Source organism: Dipteris shenzhenensis, chromosome 24 (assembly GCF_047967505.1).
Source record: "Dipteris shenzhenensis isolate YYH24624 ecotype China chromosome 24, Dip_SZ_1.0, whole genome shotgun sequence".
Taxonomy (NCBI): Eukaryota; Viridiplantae; Streptophyta; class Polypodiopsida; order Gleicheniales; family Dipteridaceae; genus Dipteris; species Dipteris shenzhenensis.
In genome coordinates, this window is record NC_141619.1 from 21,485,792 (window position 1) to 21,505,594 (window position 19,803).

General features: G+C 39.6%; 1 protein-coding gene across 4 annotated transcripts in view; it reads left to right on the top strand.

The window, feature by feature from the left end:
- Window positions 1-12,458, top strand: part of LOC147886356 (Rab3 GTPase-activating protein catalytic protein) — a 129,108-nt gene extending 116,650 nt beyond the window's left edge. For 2 of the 4 annotated variants that reach the window (XM_087395211.1, XM_087395214.1), the window contains 10 exons: window positions 636-770; window positions 919-1,052; window positions 1,617-1,771; window positions 2,002-2,074; window positions 2,203-2,280; window positions 2,428-2,473; window positions 2,584-2,882; window positions 6,595-6,787; window positions 10,456-10,649; window positions 11,562-12,458. In XM_087395211.1, coding sequence (XP_087251337.1) covers window positions 636-770; window positions 919-1,052; window positions 1,617-1,771; window positions 2,002-2,074; window positions 2,203-2,280; window positions 2,428-2,473; window positions 2,584-2,882; window positions 6,595-6,787; window positions 10,456-10,649; window positions 11,562-11,861 — 1,607 coding nt within the window. In that variant the 3' untranslated portion in view covers window positions 11,862-12,458. The remainder of the gene's footprint in view (window positions 1-635; window positions 771-918; window positions 1,053-1,616; window positions 1,772-2,001; window positions 2,075-2,202; window positions 2,281-2,427; window positions 2,474-2,583; window positions 2,883-6,594; window positions 6,788-10,455; window positions 10,650-11,561) is intronic. The other 2 variants (XM_087395212.1, XM_087395213.1) reach the window with 2 other exon arrangements.
- The last annotated feature ends 7,345 nt before the right edge of the window (window positions 12,459-19,803 follow it).

A 19,803-nucleotide genomic window follows, 5' to 3' on the forward strand; every position in this document is an offset into this window, starting at 1 on the left:
AAGAGAAAGTATAGATTTTTGCACCTTTTGTTTATCCTTTGGGAATAAGGAAATCTAGATGGCTGAGGATGACGAGAGTGCTGCCACATGAGCCCTCTGTCCAGACCAAGTGGTCACGTCCACTTTAAAGAAGAGGAGGGGAATGCAAAAGCCTCATGTAAAATATTTTGGAGGATGTGCAGTAAAGCCCTTAATCAGTATTCGTCACTGTGCATGAAAGTAATCTCAACAGGTTCATGATTAATGTCCACGCACAGTGTTATTATCATCAACTACCCTGTTATGACTCTGTTTTGTGTTAATTTATGGATATTCCTGTAGTCAAGTTTGAAGCAATCTGCTCTGGCATAAGTTTGTTGTGGAATGTCTCTATCATGAATGTTTGAATGGAAACTTCACATATTTCTACGTTTGTTGTGAGAATCAAGTGACGTATAAACCCAATAGGACTATAAAACAAATGTCCAGGAAGTTAGGCTAGTCAAGCTCAATAGAAAGTGACTTGTATCTAACATCACTTCTAGCTGGGTTGAAGATCTGAGTGTTAAGCCTAAACAAAATGCGTAACTTGCAGAAATGTTATTTCATTTGAAGTATGTGCCATGTCCATTCTTGACTAAATAATTTTTGTGCAGTACCATCAGTCTCTGATTTTAGAAAGAACAACCACGTCAATGAGGATGCTCGTGCCTTCAAGGGAGCACCAGCAGAGTCACTATTTGCTCAGTTTTGCCTTCATGCATTGTGGTTTGGTAGTTGTAACATCCGTGGTATGTTCATCCATGAATGCAAATGCTTGGTCAATTGTAGATACGCTATCTTTTGTCTTATATGCCATTTCCATTGATCAGATAATTGTTGCTAGTTTTGAAGTATGTGTTCAATCTTTAAGGGGGCTTACTTTCTTCGTGCGTTCAGCCATCTCTGTTCTGTGGATTGAGTTTATACGGGAGGTGCGCTGGTGTTGGGAGGAGCTTCAGCCTTTACCCAGAATCACTACAGATGAACCTCCTGATTTGGACGCCTGCTTAGTTCATCAGAAATTGCAATTGGTAAATTTACGGATGCTCATGCTTGGTTTCCATGCATTGTAGTTAGAGACCATCAGCTATATAAGGGGGTGATTGCATACGCACTCTATAGCTCTATTTCTGATTTAAACACGTTTGTGAGGCGTTGTCTATCTTCTCTATCTGCCGTTACCCTTGAGATCATACAAAATAAGTAAGAAAATCCCTGCAGATCTCATTTTATACAAAACAAAAATCTTTCAAGCCAATGTTTTGGCTTGCTGGCTTCTTAGGGGGACTGTTAAAATCTTCCTGAATTAAAGACTGGAACAAAATTCGATACTTTAATTTATGGCATGCATGGAATAAACAGTACTAGAACTGGTTGTCTTTTCAAGATTAAACCAGCAACTTGGAGAAAGGGACTTGGGGATGAATATAAAAACGTACACATATTGAAACTCTGTGTTGTGAACCATATCCATATGTTTACATTTCTTAATCTCTAGGGGTCTCCTGATTTTCCAGACTAAGACATGCTCTTGATTCAACAATGCTTTAAGTGTGCAAACATTGATGCATACGTCTTACATAAGTTTCTGCCAGCTCGCAGCATGCATTAAAAGGAAAGCAGCAGAACAAAGTGCACATAGCAGAGCAAACGTTAATGCTGATAAACATATCTATGAGAAACGTGTGGAGGAAGCTGGATCAGAGTACACCATCATGACTGAAGATAGCTCAAGGCTAGATACTGGCAGGTGACCACACACGAGAAGCACTAATTTTCCACATTAGAAATTCATTCCTTAGTTTCTCAACATGCTTGCAAATCTTTCCTTTTCTGAGTTCATAGAGCTTGCATTTGCAAAGAGTTGCATCCGTGGCCATGTACAATGCACAGACAGCAGTGTTGCTTGTTTGAGTCTGACCTTCAAGTTGATTACACTGTGTCTCATCAACAATCGATCTGGAAACATGACCAACAAAGACAAGGATCTATTGGAGCAGTCCCCATGATGCTTTTAAATTCACGGCAAAGATTGCATGTGCCTATCACACAGGTTTGCTTTTCGCTTTTAACCCAAATTTAAATCTTCCTTTTTCACAATGCATAATATGGACTTCAACCTGTGGCTATAAATCACCTCTCTTGCGTTTCTCCTCATGAATGCCTTTACTGTCTTGACAGCAGGAGCCACCAATCATGACAGAAGACATGCTTCTAGAGAGAGAGCAGGCAATAGTAGCCCTAAATGATTCACCTTCTGTAAGGAACCAAAGTCCCATACCTTCATATGATGACCCTTTTTTGGACGTTTTGTGCATTAAACATGAGCATTGTGTGAGTATTTTGGCTGGTGTGCAGTCATTTTAGAAAAATTGTCTCCTTGTGCACATTTTATCGTTTTGGCAGGGAAAGCTCACTCAAGCTCGGCTGCAAACTGACCTCCTTTCCTCAGGTAGGACAGTTTCCTCTTTAACAAATTTCTCAAGAGAGTATCTGGATGTAAGTTCTAATACATCTCTTGTTATTGGTGCTCTCTTTGGTAACATGGTCGATTGACTGTAGATATGGCTGCTTTCAAGGCTGCAAACCCTGGTGCAGTGTTAGAAGATTTTGTTCGTTGGCATTCGCCTCGTGATTGGGTTGAGAGCGATGACTTTCAAGACTCACAGGAGACTTTTAGTCCTACAGAAGGCGGCCATGACCCTGAAACGAGCTTAGAAAGATCATGGCCTCCACGAGGTAAACTGTCAGAGCGTATGTCCCATCCTGGAAATATGTGGGATCGAATGTGGAGAGCTGTAAAACCTGTTGCTGCATCTGAACAAAAACCTCTCTTTGACCATACTCGTGAGGGAGAGAAGGTAAATCAGCAACTCTACCTTTTCTATAGACTCTCTATAGTAAATGACATCGTGTTCTCACTGCTGTTTGTAGCTTGATCGTGTTGCAGGCATGTGTAGGTTCCTGGTGCGTTAAAAGATAAGCTATTTCTTCACAGGTTCCGAAGTCAAAAAAGACCTATAACAAGGATGGACTCTATACAAACATTACATGTTCCACAGGAAAAATGCAACGGTATTGTTGTTGGAGTTGAGGGCCTACTGAAGAAGTAACCTTAGGCAGCGGAATAAACTCAAACCTCTCACAGATCTTTCTCACACTGTTGGTGCTCACACACACGGTGAACCCACACAGAAATGAAGCAGAAGATAGAGAAGAAACACTCAGATTTTAACCATCCACAGGCACGGGAAAAGTGCTCACAAATAGAGCAAGAAATGCTCAGCAGCAATGTGCTGGGTAAAATGCAGCTAGAGAAGAGCTGCACAAAATCTGGTGTGTGTGGGCCTGAAGGGATGACACTTTTCTTCTTCTGTATGCCTTGTATAAAGGGCTTCTGTGGGACAGAACTGAGCCAACAAAGGCCACCTTATATAGGAAGCAATCACCTAACCAGGCCGATGTGATCAATAGAATAAACCAACAGATCCAGGCCAATCTGGTTCATTTAACCTGACCAAACTAACAGGATCTCTAGGAAAGGCATTCCTGTGCATTTTTCCCGCAGACATGTTAAGAGGAGTCTCCAAAGAAGGCATATCTTGTACCATCCCATGTCTCTGCAACAACTGTAACCTGTCTAGTTCACTTGGCCATAGCTTGCATGCCATAATTGTGCATTTTTAATTTCTATATATTTGGAATTCACGTGTCCCAAAGCGTCTGATACAGCTCCCCGATCATGTATTTTTGCCTTCCGCAATGTCTTATTCCAGGCCAATGGCATCCCTTCCAAAAAGTCTAAAGGGAATTGCACCCATGAAGCCTTAAACCATCCAGACGTGTGGCTGGCGCACACAAATGACCTTAAATACACCTCCACATCTTGACCCTCGATCCCCTGAAAGATGGTTACTTCCACCATCTTCACACACTACTATTTCACACCTCCAAACAAATTAGATTACTCACATAATATATCCACTTTGTGGTCTCCCCACAACCTCATGTACTCCAAAAACCTCAGAAACCTTTGTGAATAGTCATTCACAATCACTTTGTAATGGTCTACTGGCCAAGTCATGCACCTTAGATTTCACCTGGCAGTTTGCATCAGTTTTGTGAATCTCTGTGTACTTACTGATTAAATTGCATGCATGAGAATCCCTGAAGTGCGCACCCAAACTTCCTCAAAACATGTAAACAGTCAAACTGTTGACTTTGTAATGGTATTTGGACTAAGTGATGCATCACTAAATGCCTTTGGCTGCCTCATCCAACAATGCCCACAGCAAGGAATACGGCCTTTTTATAAGGATGGATAAAAGCTATCGATAAAACTCCTAAAATGGACCCCAAAAAAAAACTCAGTATTTAAGAGCCTTCTTTTCGATTTCCAACCAATCATCCATTTCTATCATTTCCCATCAAATTCCCTTATCCAATACTCCCCATCAATCTCCCATGGAAAAACCCATAGTTCTTCCACAATTTATCCATGTATTATCCACAAGGCATATTTTGATATTCTTCCATGGTTCTCCTATGGGAAATTCTTTCCCATTAGACTCCCACCCAAGCTCATTTTCCCATGAAACATCCATGTGGAGAAATTCACCAAAGCTCCCACGTGTCTGCCTGCATCAATCGGTGTATTTGCTTAGCTTTAAACCTGTATCAAAATAGTATTCAATTTTATCACCTAACGTCAATCACCTCACATCGCCTTTTCCTCTAGCCGGTATGCCACTCTCAGACCCTTGCTTACTGGGCCCCGGTGCATCATAACGATGATTTTTTTAATGCAAACCAGAGACCACCGCCAATGTAACAACCATCACTCAAGCTTCTAGCCTTAGATCATATTCACCGTGCGCATCCTTCTTGTTCGCTTATTGTCATCCAATTCCAGCTTCATGAGTATACTCATTTGTGTGTGTGGCTCATTGGCTCCCTGACACGCAGTCCTTGGCTACAAGCGTCTTCACAATCACGTAATAATTTGGGGATCATCGGCATTCATTGTCTAGTCTAAGTTGATTCTCTACCCACATTGTCACTACTCCAGTATCCATCTCTCTTCAAATAATCATAGGCATAGCTATCGTCTGCTATATAAGCTCGCATCATGAACCAAGCTTCACCATTAAAGGTTTAGGCTTCCTCTCTCCCTCTTGTGACCTCGAGCTGAAATGACGACAATTTTCTAATTTAGCAATGAACTTCGCTCTTTATTCGTAGAATGCAAGCAGGGGTGAAGGATGGAGAGGCCAAGCAAAAATCAAACACTGTCTGTACAGTACATCCCATTCTGAAATCCACCTCGCCTCTCTTCAACCTCCATTTACACCAAACCTTACCCCTCTAACAACTCTACAACCCACCCCATTTTTTCCATGGGAACACGACCACAGAACACATTTAATAACATATCTCCCACTAGACATCGCCAATCTTCAGTTTCTTGTTGCATGCTAAAGCTTACGGAGCTCCGTATCTTCCTCTGGACTCCATGGTGAAGTGGGGTTACATCTTCACCAATTAAAACACCCTTTTGCATAAATTAAAATTCATCGTAACAATACGAAGGGCACACTTGAACTCTGAAACCATTAGGGGCGTGCCTCTTACCTGACTATGTTGTGTACTGCTCAAACCCTCACTGTGTACATGCTGAAAGTCCATGAATAAATCAGCACAATCATGACCGCCATGACCTAAACTGTTTACCAAAGAGGAGGGGACCTTCAAGTCGTCCGAAGAACACTCATAACCTCAAGTGTAAGGTTGTCTCAACACAGCCATTGTCGAGACTCTCGATTGCTTATGAATAGAGAAGATCCACCCCCTACATGACATAGAAAGACTTCAGAGCAACACAAGATTGACACAACAATTTTCTTAGGACTTGGACATCCTACAGGGGTGATGAGGCATTGTATGGCACTCTTGAACTGCCTAATCAAGGGTTTCTCTCAGTTTAAGCTCAATGTGTCACATTTATATTATTCTTTGACTACCATTGCCAAGAATTGTGCAACCATAGGTTTATCATTAATGTTCTTGTTAAACTTAGGGTTCTAAGGTCCATGTCCTGATTTTTGTGCAGCCAATATTAGAAGGATCTTTGTCAATGTTTCAAAAACGAAGTTGGTGCAGAATGTAGCTGTGCTTTGAAATTCTCATTTCATATTTGTGCATTCTTTAAATGACCAGGTGTTAATTAGATCTATTGTTGACTGAACGAGGAACAATAGTTAATTCCACATTTGGTTGTCTCCATCAGAAGAAATATTGATCTCAGATATCTATAGTGCTAGGTGCTTTTGTACTCAAAAAAAGATCTGAGCATGGTGTGCCATGTAGTATTTGAATTCGTGTACAAGTATGCTGATGCCAATCATGTGGCACTAGGTGCCCAAATCAAGCCATAGATACTTGCTTTTCATGAGGCTTTCCCTTATTTGAATCGTTTTCCAAGTGGCTTTCCATTAGGCATGTGCTTGAACATTAAAATTTTACATTGTGGGAATGTATTAAAGAGATCTTACTGTTCATTCTGTGGGAATGCAGGTGATTCATTATCTGGAGACATTAAAGCCTCATCAATTACTTTCCCAAATGATCTGCACTGCTTTTGGGTCCATTGCAGATATCTTGTATAAAACTGAAGTGGGAGAGCTAAGATTATTACAGATGGAGATCAGTAAACTATATCTAACCATCAGTTCAATCTTGAAACCTTTGAGAAATTTAAATATATCTGGTAAGTCCTGCATCCACCCCCCACCCCTTCTCTCTCTCTCTCTCTCTCTCTCTCTCTCTCTCTCTCTCTAAGCTGTTGTATCAGATGGCTTTTCTATTGTCCCATAGACCTTTTTTGGTCTTCTGTGGACGTTAAAACTTAATAGACTTTCTTTCTTTCTTTCTTTCTCATGTGCTCTCTCTCTCTCTTGGAGAGTTTAAGCCTGGGTAGACATCTAGAAAAGCTGTATGACTGTAACAAAGAGGTGGTGTCATTTTCTCAGGTTGAATTTAGTTTTTTAAAACAGTTTTATTAGAGCATCCTGTGGGCCTCATTTGTTATTTATGGAGGATTCCTTAGGCACTCCCTCTGAGTCATATTATCTACAACATGCATTGTAGCCTATACAGTCCCTAGCAGACATTGATCAAAGGTGTTCAATTATGTCTATTGTTGCACATGTTAAATAATCCATCCTATTGTGTGCTGTTCATACGTTGAGAAAACATGAGACATTCAGGAATTAAGTCAGTTTAATAGTTTAATGTAGGGATTCTGCAGATTGTGCAGCAGAAAAAGAAAGGATGCGTTCTCAGCAGTTGGAACCTGCTATGCAATCTGTTTTCATCTGCTGCTGTCATTCCATCTGCCTCCATCCATGCACTTGTCATGCGTGCCTTTCACCTCTTTCTGTTTTTCGTATTAATGGTAGTAAAGGTTGTCCCAGCAACAAGTACTGAATGGTTTGTCCTCACAGCTTGCAGAATCCTTCATTATTAAGACAAAAACCATAAGTGATTAAAAAATATTTTTGGTTGCATCATCTACATTCACAGGACTCAGTCACAGCAAACTAAGAAGGACTAGGAATAAAACCTGTAAAAAGGGAGCAATAGCCCTTACTTGCACAACTTTCTGGTCCAAAATTAAAGCAACAGATGTAGGAGACCGCAAATTGAGTAATCTCAACCGTTAGAAAATAAGCAAGTGCCATACTATGCCACATGGAGTGATAGGGTCTTGCTGTAGAGGAATGCATAGAACCTGCAAACAACGAAGGGAAGATGCACAGGCTATGAGCATGGATTGATGTCTCTGGAAAAGAGAAAGGTAACAGGAGCCAGGCGGAGCAGCTCTTGGCCTAATAATGGCCCTAAGTGAGCCCCATACTTGGCCCATGTTGGCGTTGGAAGTGCCTCGTAGGTAGACAAACTAAGATTGAAATGCAGAAATAAAGTGGAGCATCAGTTTCCACCATAATCTGAGTAGAAGCCTGTGGATCCACAGCAGTGCATTGATGGCATGCCAGCCGCAGCAGTGCATTGACACAGACAAGGACTCTCTCAAAGTTTCCTTGAGGAGCCCTGGGACAGTTACCAGGCCATGGAAGATCTCTCACTTTGGCTGTTGGCACACAGAGGCCTTGCAGTGGGCACTTGAGTTGGGTTTGGTCATTTTCTAATTGCATGCTCATGATATGGTTTCTCAGAGGAGTCTCAGAGGCGCTACATTTGGAATTTCCTGCTGGAGCAGGAGGTTTGGAGGAGATCTTTGCATGGCTGGGAGGAAAATCCTGCAAATCACCCATGATTCTCTTGCTTGTGTCTTCAGAATTTGTTTTGGTCTTTGTCACTTGGTACAAGAGCTAGGTTTCGATTGTGACACACTGTCGTTGAATTAGGCCATTGGACCAAACAAATACTGCATCCTTGCAATCGTGTCACAAATCACTTTCCAGATAATGTACCTTTTGTGTGGGGACAGAATCAACAGAGAGTTTTAACACCATAAAGGAGGCTGTGGACTTCGATTCTGATTCACTATCTTTGAATTAGGGCATTGGACTAAACAAATACTGCATCCTTCCAATCGTGTCACAAATCACCATCCAGATAAAGTAACTTTTGTGTGGGGACATAATCAACAAGAGAGTTTTAACGCCATAAAGGAGGTTGTGGTCTCTAATCCAGTGTTAAACATTGTTGATCCCCAAAAACCGTTTTTCCTAGAAACCGATGCAAGTGGCATTGTGGTAGGAGCAATTCTTCTCCAAGAGGGAAGCCCAGTAGCCTTTGAAAGCAAGAAGCTTTTTCTCTCTCAGTGTAATTGGCCAACTCATGAAAAAGAGTTGTACGTTGTTATTCATAATCTAAGAACGTAACCCGGCTTGGGTTTGGTCTTTGTTACTTGGTATCAGAACGGCTTGGTGTAATGTATTGCTGGGAAGTTTCATCGCAAGGAAGTTCGTAGGTGGAATTTGGTTGATTGCAATAGTTGGCGCAGGGCAACTATTTCAGTTGTGCTTTCACGTAGAATTTTGAAAGGGAGATTCCAATGATGAAGTCAAGTTAGAATTTGCAACCCTGTATTTTGGTGTAGAGCTCAATGTATGTTCATGGCACGGTTAAGGGAGTCCAGGTGGCAGGTATCTTTGCAATTTGTCGTTCCATGATCAAACGTGTCTATGCTAGCCAATTCAAGTACTGTTGCTGAGTGGGTGATGGTTTACTAAGGCTTGCACTCTCGGAACCTACGCAATGATTGAACAACCTGCCTTGTGTGACATCTGACGCTGGTATGTTGAGCTTGTTAAGAAATCTTGATTTTGTGGTTTTGGTCATTTAATCCAAGGACTGCACAAGTGACCTGTCGATATAGTCCACAGAGAAAGTTGCAATAATGAAGGTGTCTCGATCAAGTAACACTAAATTTGGTAAACGCTTGAGGTAGCAATTACAGCAATGCTTGGCTCAAGTGTGGTTTTGTCACTTGAGTATCTGGGATTCCTGATGGGGTGGAAATGGATCCGAAGAAACTGGCTGCGATATTAATGTGGCCCATCCCTCAGAGTCTGACCACGTTGCGATCATTCTGAGGATTTATCAAGTTTTATCAAAGCCATATCAACAAGAGAGTTTTAACGCCATAAAGAAGGCTGTGTTCTCTGGTCCCTTGCTAAAAATTGTTGACCTTGAGAACCCACTTTTCCTAGAAACCAATGCAAGTGGCATTGCGGTAGGAGCAATTCTTATCCAAGAGGCAAGGCCAGTAGCCTTTGAAAGCAAGAAAATTTTTCCCTATAAGCGTAATTGGCTGACTCTTGTACGTTGTTATTCATGCTTTGAAAGCATGGAGACATTATTTGTATGATTCAGAGTTTTACTTTTGTAAAAGCCTGATTTGAGTGGCCACGAAGCTAGGTGGGTAGAGCTCATGCAAGAGTTTAATATGAAGATTCGGTACTGAAGAGGGAACGAAAATAAAGTTGTTGATGCGTTGTCGTGCATTATGTATAACATGAGTTTCATGGTATTGGAGAGTGCTATGATGACCGGATTAGGGAAACTCAGAAAGTGGAGAAGTTTGTCCAGAGCCTTTGGCCTAAGGCTTATGTAATTCAACCCTGGGAAAAAGATGACCTGGCATCTAGGAAAGTCTAAACTTCTGCAAGATATACCATAGCGGATGGTATGCTAAAACGTAATGGCAAGGTAGTTGTACCTTCTACAAGATACACCATAGCGGATGGTATGCAGAAACGTAATGGCAAGGTAGTTGTACCTAATCAGAAGATCTTAGGAAGAGCATTAAAATCTTGCCCATTCCTTTAAATAGCTTCTTCTTGTGCAAAGCTTATTTCATTTGTTTGTGAGTTCAGTTTGACTTTTATTTTTCTGTGTTTGGCAAAGAAACGGAGCTTGCAGAAAATATGGAGGACTGGCAAACCGACCTCATGAATTTATGTACATTGCTTGAGAAAACAGAAAAGTATGTCATTATGGCAGTGTCACTTTACCAAAAGCTTTCCAATGTACCACGCTTGTTTTCTGCATTTTCGAACAATTACATCAATCTGGAAAGACAAGAAAAGCCTTTCTCCAAGGTGCGTGATTCATTTTTATGAGGATTATGATCTTTGATTTTTTCAGCTAATGATATTTTTCAAAAATAAGTTGCATTTCCCCTCCAAAACAGATAGGAAATTCTGCTTTCTTAACATTGGGAGCCTTTAAGAATGAGAATAGAATTTGAAGGCCCATCATCCACACGCCAAAAAGGGACTTTTTGAACTTTTGATATAGGTTTTTCTGCTATTGTTTATAAGGGTATTGGACTCTTTACTTGATGCTGCCTAAAAGATTGCAGTCTGCGAAGTTCGTCCACCCAATCACTAAATTTATATTGCAATTTCATCATTTTTTGCACATAATTTAAGCAGAGCTTTGAGACTTTCCTTAGGAATGAGTAATTTTTATTTTGATCTTTGATGCTCCTCCATCTTGCATTTGGGAATGGCATCTCTGAGTTGTCAGATTGTCATCTTTTGGTATGTAGTTTCAAACTAACCAGATTCTCTTCCTGCACAAATGTCTCATACTCCAAATTCTAAATGATGACTCATGCTTCCCAGCAAGTGCACCTACTGAATTTCAAACATTGTTTAAAGATTTAAGGTTTAAACCTTTTGTCTGTTCAGCTGAGCATGAGTAAGGTTTGAAACTACACAAAAAGTGTGCTTTTGTCAACAAAACTCTTCCAAGCATGTTGTTGTAACACCATATCCACGAGTAAAACAAAGCGCTTTTTTCCTCTCACAGCCTTGAAAAATAGTGTCTCTTTTGTAAATTAGATGTCTAGCTTTTGAACATCTAGGAAGGTATCATGCAGCCCCTTGCAAGTATGTTCTCTTCATGAATTTTGTTCTGGTCACTTAAGAAAGGAAAAGAATCTGCACATCAAAGGTAATGGCTAAAATACTTGAGCTTTGGTTACTGAGTGCTATTTTGCGTGGCAGGTAGCTGTGCGGCAGATAGTGAGCATGTTAGAAAGGGAAACAATTGCAAACTTATTTCCTCCTCTGAGTTCCAGTGAAACTTGGAAAAAGAGTTTGCGAATGGGAAATTTTCTGAATGGCCATGAACCTATGCTGAGAGAGATTATTTTCTCCCATTTTGACCACTATTCTGAACGTCAAAGGGAAAGATATAGAATGGAGCATTCCCTTAACCAGGAGCATATATTGTCCCACAGAATGTACATACAAGGAACCTCGAATGATCTCCAAGTAGCATACTCTGTAGTTTCAGATGATTAAAATGCTTGGGCCACGACTCAGACCACAGAAGGGACAGTTATGGACTGGGCATTCCAGTACCAAGAGAGTATCCCCAAAAAATGTCTGACCACAGAAGGGACAGTCATGGACTGGGCATTCCAGTACCAAGAGAGTATCCCCAAAAATGTACATACATATAATAAAGGATATTCATTTATAGGCTTGTCTCTTTTTAAGCGCGCACACTGCCATTTTTTGTAAATTGCTGCATCACATCTAACACAGTAGAATCTGGAAGTTGGAATAGAGTCCCTTGTGAAAATGGGGAAGGTGCGGGAGTTATTTTACGGTGACAGTATTCCTCCTCAATTTGCCAAGGGTAGTATGGAGATGTGATCAACTTGTAAAATCAGCTGTATTCAGCAAAAAAGGTCACATTAAATTTCTTAATGCTTGTAAATTTCTGTCAAATAGGTGTGCCCTGGGGGAATTGAAGAGCTACTGTATGGTCTTTAGGTGTACTGCAGAATGTCAAGTAGGAGAAGTGTGTCCTGGAGGAACTGAAGAGCTACTGTATGGTCTTTAGTTGTACTGCAGAATGTCATAAAGGCACATCATGAAGGACACACACTCAAATGTGTGGCTTGCTTTCCTGATTGTGTGTTCAGGTTAAGGATAAAAAAGGCATGTAGGGTTTTCAAGTTTGTAACATTATTTTGAAAGTGTTGTTAACATGGTCCTGTTGAGGAACCTTGATGTTTGTGCTGGGGGGTGGCTGGGGGCGGGGGGGTGGGGGGGGGTGGGGGAGAGAGAGAGAGAGAGAGATTTGAACGACCTTTACTGTATAAGGATTGTGACTAGTGTGAGAAAGAAAGAAACGTCTAACATCCACAGAAGACCAAATTGATCTTTGGGAACAACCACAAGAGCTCTTAATCGGGAGTGTCATATGAGTGCATGAAGCCCCTGCATATTTCATGGCATTCCTAAGCACATTTTCCCTCCTTCCGAGCCTCTCTTGTGTTATTAAGTGCCATGGCTTTCTGTTGAGCTGTTCAAGTGAGTTCTACTGCTATTGATATTTTCATATCTTCGTGCCTTCCAATTTGTTTGTCAGTCTGATCTTTAGTTTTGCTTCTGTGCTGCTGCAACAAAACTGAGCATGTGCTTCCTTTTTCTTAATATAATATGTCCTGATGCCAACCAATTTTGGGTATACTCATCCTGTGAAATTGCGGGGCTCATCATCTTTTGCCTTTAACTACGTTTTTTGTTAAAAAACCACCCAAACTGTCCAGTGGTCTATTTCCTTCCTCCTCCAGCTTCACCATTCTACCTACCTTACTTTCAAATATCCTGTCTTTCTATACCACTTCCTTTCGTTTTTCTCCATCCTGCCAATTTTCTACTCTCTTAATGTCAGCTTTACACTTGAGCTCTTGCACTTCAAGCTGAACGAATTTGTTCCTCCCTCATTTTGCATGTTCAGGCGCTTGAGTTGCATTGAGTAAGGCAAATCACCTGGCACATGCCTTGTAGTATGAGTGTTTAGGGCTGCCAATGCATAGCTCTTCCGTGCAGATCCTTGTTATTGGTCTTGTACTCTAGCATCCATGTTGTGCCTCTTCTCCCCTAACCCCCCACCTGTCCTCACCCCTGGACTAGGTAGGGGAATTTGCACTAAGGAGGAGGAACCTAAAGAGCTATGGGAACTGTTTGTGTGTGTATCTACTTGTCCTACAATGAAATTTTCTGATTTTGTATTTGCTGATCCCACAGCCTCTTTTTGATATAAAGATACACCCCAAAGAAAAGTGTGAAGGTCTTTTCTTTGTTTGGGGGGCAGGGGGGGGGGGGGCACTGAGGAACGGCGGGCTGGAGCAGGGAGGCTGTGCAAAGTGGAGTGGATGTGCTTGGGTGAGGGGATAAAGGCCTGCATGGAGGGGCAGGAGGTTGGCTGATAGGAGACGAGAGAGTGCAAAACATATTATACCTGGAGAGAGGCGGGAGGTTATTTGGGCAAAGGTCTGGGCAGAGAGAGAGAGAGAGAGAGAGAGAGAGAGAGAGAACGGGCTGGAGCAGGGAGGCTGTGCAAAGTGGAGTGGACATGCTTGGGTGGGGGGATAAAGGCATGCATGGAGGGGTGGGAGGTTGGTTGATAGGAGACTAGAGAGAGAGTGCAAAACATATGATACCTAGAGAGAGACGAGAGGTTGTCTGGGCAGAGAGAGAGAGAGAGAGAGAGACACAGAGAGAGACAGAGAGTAAAAAATGTGATACCACTACCACCCTTTCTATATATACCTTTGTAAGACTAGAAGTCCAATCATACAAATTTAGATTTTTTGTTGTTCTAAAGATAAAAAATCTACAAAGAATATAAAAGAGAAAATGAAAGAGAAGAAAAAAGAGATAAACAAAAACTTTCATGAAAAACAAAAGGAAGACATACTTAGCAAGCAAAGCAACACTTATGTCGTCGTCAATGCCCAAGCATAAGCAGCTATACTGGGTTTCTAAAGACCCGCGGAGTCTCTTGGACAAACCTAGTGCTTACTAAAATACGTCAAATAAACAAATGAGAATGAAAACAAGAAATAAAGAAGAAACGAAGCAGGTGACTAAGCAAAAATAAACAAGCAAGTCAAGAAACAAAATCTTTCAAAAAACTAGAAACTCTCTCTCTTATTTAAAACATAAAAAGCTAAATGGCCTTTTACACTTATGTATCATTTCTACAAAGAGGCAAAAATACATTTCTAACTTAGAAAGCACAAGCATACTCAAGCTCTCTTTTGAGACTAAAAGAAAAACGGGCTATCAGCTCCCCGCTTTTTGTTTTCAGCTTATGTTCAATCATTCTAAACATATACCTAAGGCCGATACACCATTATTTTCCTTAGATTATACCTCTTGTGTAATAGTAAAGTGATCAAATTACTACATTGAGTGATAAAAGACTCCTTAGTTGTACAAAGGCGAGAAAATCTATGGAATTGAAAAGAAATGACTCCATATTTTGCCAAATCAGAAATGTTTGAGTCAATGTAAGGCATTTTTATAATGTGTAAACCACTATATTCAGGTTGTTCACGTTTATCATATATATCAACCTCTAATCCTATGGTAGATTGAGAAAGTCTAAGATCTAAGAAAATACAAGAATCCCCTCTTGAAGTGCAGTTCAGTCACGAGGATAGATTCCTTCTCCAAAAGCTCTAGCGTCTTTGTACATAAAGTCTTGAAAGTTAGGAACATCTGGTATAAATAAATCATCTATAAAATGCCTAACTTGACTAAGCTTATGTAAAATGATAGGGCAGGTATTGATAGAAATAAGACGTTGCATAAACTCAAATTCATAAGTGAAAAGATAACAGTTTGCTAAAAAGACGGCACAATTAGTGCCCATGGGGATTCCTATAACTTGTTGAAACAAAGAATCACCTATTGTGATGTAAAGATTATCTAAAAGAAAATCTATCCAAGAGCAAACATCTTCCACACTTACTACCTTTGTGTATCTTTTCTTTTTAGAACCTATGTCATGATCTTTATTTTTTAGCCACAAAAAGTCAAAGCATAAGGCTGTTTTCTCAACTATTAGCACTTTGCATCTATCTTTGTCAAATCTCAGCTTGAAAACTTCAACCATTAGCTTTTTAATTCTAAACTTCAGGTCTTCCAACTCGATCTTTGTGTAAAGCATGGTAAAATCATAGGTTTGAAGGAGAATAGGAGACTATTTTTCCTGAATGCTTCGAGAGGAATTAAAAATTTTTACAACAAGAATGACTCCTACAGAGTCATTTAAAATCCAACTTGAGTGCGAGGGGACATCTGCCTCTTTTAATAAGTCCCTCCAAAGTTAATGGACACTAGGCAACATGGCTTTAAAGCAGTAGCTTAGCCATTTAGAGACATCCGTCAAAGTAGCCTCACAAGCAGCTGCAATAAATCTTGGCTTTTTTGGAGTTTTGTGAAACTTACAAGCAGCACAAAGAAAAGGTATGCTTGGATTGCAAACAAACCCAAAAGACTTGCAAAAACTCTGATGTTTTGAGATCAAATCCTTTTGAGAAACTAAGGCAAGGGCGTAAGTTTTGGCAGACAAGTTCACTTCTCTCAGAAGACATTCTAAGTAAAACTTTTTGCAAATAAAAACAAAATTATTGGAACATTTGTCCACATAAGAAATGACAAAATTTTTATGGAATTTTCGAAGAAGAGTTTCATCTTCTTTAGAAAGATGTTTACCTTTCTTTGAGCAATTAACCGAAGGGACTTCTTCTAGTTTCAGAGCAACTTTCTTCAAAATCTTCCCTTTCCATTCTGATAAGATATTTTTAACTCCTAAACATTCTTCTAATTGCAAAACAAACTTTGAGATTCCCTTATCGATAGCTTTTAAAAGGCAACACTCTTTAAAAGAGTACAATCGAAATTTCGTGCTTCATGAAAAGGTCTCTTAGGTTACTAGAAAGCAAAATTGAGGTATCAACTGTGACTACATGTCCTAAATCAGCATCAATAAAGCTTTGGAATCTCTTACTTTTACAACAACAAGGTTCGTTAAGGATAGAAGATTTTGAATGCTCTGAAAGCCTTTTACCTCTCTGTCCATAGTTGAAAACCTTTTGTCCTAAAGTTTTTACATACTTCCAAGCTACTACTGGATGCTTCCAAATTCTTCTCACAAAATGAGGGAGAGAATCCATTACTTTAGGAGACTTCAAAATGGAGTTTAAGCCTATCTTGTCAAGTGAGGGAGAAGTAAAAATACAAATCAAGAGTTCCTTATTTAGATAGACTTCTTTGCTTGAAAGGAAGCTCTTACTTTTAAGAAGCGATCCAATGAAGTTTTAAGTTGTATATAATGGAGCTTATTTAGATTCAAATCCTCAAAAGAGAAGTTTTCCAAGGTGTATGGAAGTTTAAAAAGAACTTTGACATTATATTTTTCAAAAACTTTTATTGAAAAAAGACCTAGTGACATTAATCTATCTAGGTAGAGTAGTCTTCTTTTATAGTCTCGAGAAGCAACAACTCTGGGAACTGAGGAAGTTGAAGGAACTACAGGAGGAGGAAGTGGAGGAAGAGGAAGTGAGGGAGGCAACTCACGAACTACATGTGAGATTGTAGGAGAGCTAGGAAAACCTCGTAACTTTAGGTTTCCATACGATGTTAAGTGTATGACTATGTTGGTAATGAGGAATGTTAAAGGGCTTGATATGAGTTCTCCACATGAAAGGGTTCATTTTAGAGGTTCTTTTATTTTTACGAAGAGTTGATTTTCCTTCCAAATTAAAACCTCTTGGGAAGAATGTATAAAGTTCTCATCCAAAACAATTCATGAGGACGAGCAGCCTTGTAAAAGTCCTTGGCATTATTAAAATGGCCCTCTATATACTCAATGGGAAAGCAACGAAAAGATTCGAAACTAGACTTTGCCATTGCTGCATATAAGGGTTTTGAATTCTCAATTAAGAAATTCTTCCTATGAACTTTTCTAGCTTCCCTAACATGTTCTTGAAAATGAATAAAAGTTGTCCTATAGGTTTGTCCTACATAAAGCACATTACTACTATGTGTGTTATAGACAACATAAATTACTTGCATGGCATGAATAGGACTAATAGAAACAAAAGTCTTGTTTCTAAGATGTCTTAGTTTATTAAGAAATCTTATGTTATTATTAGTATAATGAGTACTAACTAATAAAGCCTTAAAGTTAGACCAATTAATGTTACCCTCCCCAAAATCATGAAGATTATCCATGTTTGACCTAGCTAAAAAGTTATACCTTTCTCTATATACGTTTCTTCTAAGGTGATAGAAAAATATACCTTTGTAAGACTAGAATAAGTCCAATCATACAAATTTAGATTTTTTGTTGTTCTAAAGATAAAAAATCTACAAAGAATATAAAAGAGAAAATGAAAGAAAAGAAAAAGAGGTAAACAAAAACTTTTAAAAAAACAAAAGGAAGACATACTTAGCAAGCAAAGCAACACTTATGTCGTCGTCAGTGCCCAAGTATAAGTAGCTATATTGAGTTTCTAAAGACCCGCAAAGTCTTGTGGGCAAACCCAATGTTTACTAAAATACGTCAAATAAACAAAAGAGAATGAAAACAAGAAATAAAGAAGAAATGAAGGTGACTATGCAAAAATAAACAAGCAAGTCGTGAAACAAAATCTTCCAAAAACTATAACTCTTATTTAAAACATAAAATGCTATTTGTTGCAGCATGGAGTTTGTGAAGATTATATTCTTTGAGACCTTTACATTGAAGGATTTACCCACCTTTCAACACAAGCTTTGATCTATTTCAAAATTGCATTTCTATTCCCAAACCTACAAGGTTTGTTCCAAGAGTCCTTTTTCTCCAAGGTTGTTCACTTATACCAATAAAGACTCTCATGATTTGTGTGGCACAATGTGCAAAACATTATAATGTTTCTTGACCAAATTACATTGGAATGTGCTATCTATATCAATGAACTGCAATCACATGAAAAGATCCAATGTCCCAGTATGATATATCACCCTGTGATATGTACACCACTGTTGAAATATTTATTGGAATTAAAAATAATTTTAAAAGATACAAAAAGTGCTACTGGGGTCTTTGAAGTGCACAACTGTGGTTTCTGAATTTGCAAAATAATTCTGATGGTTAGATATGGCATTTTATCCACAGCCATTTTCTCTCCCATGCTTTGGTAGAAACATGCATCACATCTTCAATAGCCTACAAAAGCTGGACAGACTTGAATGGCTTCGCAAGCTTTCGTCCTACTCAAATTAACCAAAAAACCTCTATCTGATCATTGGACTAGGTCTAATGACCTCATTCTACCCTAGCTCATCAGCAGTTGGGAACTCCACGAATATTAGGAAAGAAGATTTAGCTGGGTCTGGGGAGCAAAAGAGGCTCTTTTTACATAATAATATTTTTGCATTTACAAAGTCTCAAGCTGTAAGTCTAGGTCTGATGCATCTTTGTACCGTAGCTCACTATGAAAGCCTGTCTCTAACAGATGCATGTATACGAGGCAAAACTGTAAGAGTAGTAATCCGTAACAAACAATTACCTAACTAACACCACTTGTCAGACTCCAAGCCTCTACATTACCTGACTTTCTAGGAAAGTCGGTGTACTTAATGCCACTCCATGAGCAAATCCAGAGTTACTGATTCATGTAACTTCGTAACAATACCTGCGTAACAGTATGCGTGCCAAACGACAATTACCACCTTCAAGGAAGACTGCTGTACTTCATGCAAATCCATGAGCAGATCCAGAAATAATTAAGGTAACTTTCTAACTCAATGCAGCAGTATGAATATTAACCCTGTCTACTACACATTATAAGACTAGAATAAGTCCAATCATAAAAATTTAGATTTTTGGCTGTTCTAAAGACCAAAAACCTACACAGAAAATAAAAGGGAAAAGTGTCGTCGTCAGTGCCCAAACGTAAGCAGTTGTACTGGGTTTCTAAAGACCCGGAGTCTCTTGGGCAAAGATGCTTATCTCTGCTTAATACATCACTCGCATATAAACGCTCCGAAGTTGATTATTCAAAACGTCAAAACGTTTTGTCGAGTCCAAAGCAAATTATGGCTCGTGTTGACCATGTAGCATGGAAGCGTAGGCTAGCAATTCTGTCTGCTTCGGTTTAATATAGGTTTGCAACGTAATATAAGGTTACAACTAAGGGTGATATTGTAATCACTTTACAGCGTTAGCTTTCAACTTCAATCCGCGTTTGGAGTTTACCCTCTCAACTATGACAGCAGATCAAGGGAAATTCCATCTATTGAGAACCTCTGGGTTTGAATCTAAAGCACACGATGAACATCGCCCATTCAACCTGCCGGCAGAACCCTTTTAGCAGACCTTCCGCTCAAGCAATCTTCGGTAGACTAGACTACCAGAGACCTTAAAGCAGAGTACGTAGACTTAACTTGTTTC